The sequence below is a fragment of the Crocuta crocuta genome, unplaced genomic scaffold (assembly GCF_008692635.1).
Source record: "Crocuta crocuta isolate KB4526 unplaced genomic scaffold, BGI_CrCroc_1.0 scaffold443, whole genome shotgun sequence".
Lineage (NCBI taxonomy): Eukaryota > Metazoa > Chordata > Mammalia > Carnivora > Hyaenidae > Crocuta > Crocuta crocuta.
The window spans coordinates 454,676-455,850 of record NW_027529446.1 but is presented as its reverse complement, the minus strand read 5'-3'; the positions used below and the strand labels follow the sequence as shown (position 1 = coordinate 455,850).

Below are 1,175 nucleotides of genomic sequence, written 5' to 3'. Positions count from 1 at the left end.
CTTCTCCATCGTGGCGCTCATCACCGAGTGCAGCTGGTCGGCTCGCTCCAGGTGGCTGGGCTCCGAACCCTGCAACACAGACGGGGCCGCGGCAGCACCCAGTTAGCGCGGGCGGGGGCCCTGCCAGGGAGGTGCCTTCCTGACGCTGCTGGCCGAGGGGACGCTGAGGTGTGCAGAAAGGGCTGCCAGACGCCTGGCTGGGGACACGACGTCTCTGTTGAGGCCACAGGCTCCAACCCCAAGCCTGGACAGATGCCGTGTGCTCCCGACACGGCCCAGGGCAGGGACACTCAAGGCCACGCCATGGGCAGAGAGCTGGGCCTTGAGACAGGTGCAGAGACCAAGGTCAAGGAGACCCCAGAAGACAGGCCGGCTGGTCAGCCAAGGCCTCCAGCCCCAGGCACAGGGAGGCGGCTGGACCGCTGCCCCTGCAGTGGGGAGGCTGTGTGTCTCCCGCCGGACAGCGTCTGGGCACGCTGCCCTCGCCGGCAGACGGGCGCTCAGCAGAGCCAGACACCAGCTCTCAGCAGGAGGGCTGGGACACCCCCAGGGCCTGGCGCACTTCCGATGGCACAGGAACAGGGGACGGAGCACGGCCGGAGTGCGCGAGGCGAGGACCTGCAGAAGACAGGCGGGTGCGATCCCCGGAATGTCCCCCCTGCCCCCCGCCCCGTGGGGAAGCAGCTGGACACACAAACTTCCAGGCAGAGCTCTGCTCCTGAACCCGTCCGCTCTGAGCACCCGGGGTTCCCTGAGCTCACTGGCTGGACGCCTGGCTGGGCTCAGCCGCAAGGTCAGAGAAGCCGTCACCGAGCCCACCAGTACCCAAGTCAGGTCACGACCCTGAACCCGACAGAAGGTGAAGAGCTGCACTGGGCGGAGGAGGGTCTTCCAGAGGCCTGGGGCGGGTGCACCTGTGTGTGTGTCGGGGGGGACAGACCTGCTGCTGGAGACCCGGGGCAGGGGCACCTGTGGGGGGCAGGGACACCCGTGAGGGGTGCACCCGTGTGTCGGGGGCACAGACCTGCTGGTGGAGCCCCAGGCGCAGCGTGAGGCCCCCGCGGTGCGGCTCGTCCCCGTGCTCGGCCCCCAGCAGGTGCTTGTTGAAGTGGGGCAGGGGCAGGCCCGGCCGGAAGTCGGAGCTCAGCATACTGACGGGCGCCAGCATGATGGAG

At 69.3% G+C, this 1,175-nt stretch overlaps 1 protein-coding gene across 1 annotated transcript in view; it reads right to left on the bottom strand.

Annotated features, from left to right (window-relative positions):
• Window positions 1-1,175, bottom strand: part of WDR18 (WD repeat domain 18) — a 7,223-nt gene that overhangs the window by 1,177 nt on the left and 4,871 nt on the right. Inside the window, exons 8-9 of the mRNA XM_077760638.1 lie at window positions 1,025-1,175; window positions 3-69 (exon numbers count right to left, since the gene is read on the bottom strand). Coding sequence (XP_077616764.1) covers window positions 3-69; window positions 1,025-1,175 — 218 coding nt within the window. The remainder of the gene's footprint in view (window positions 1-2; window positions 70-1,024) is intronic.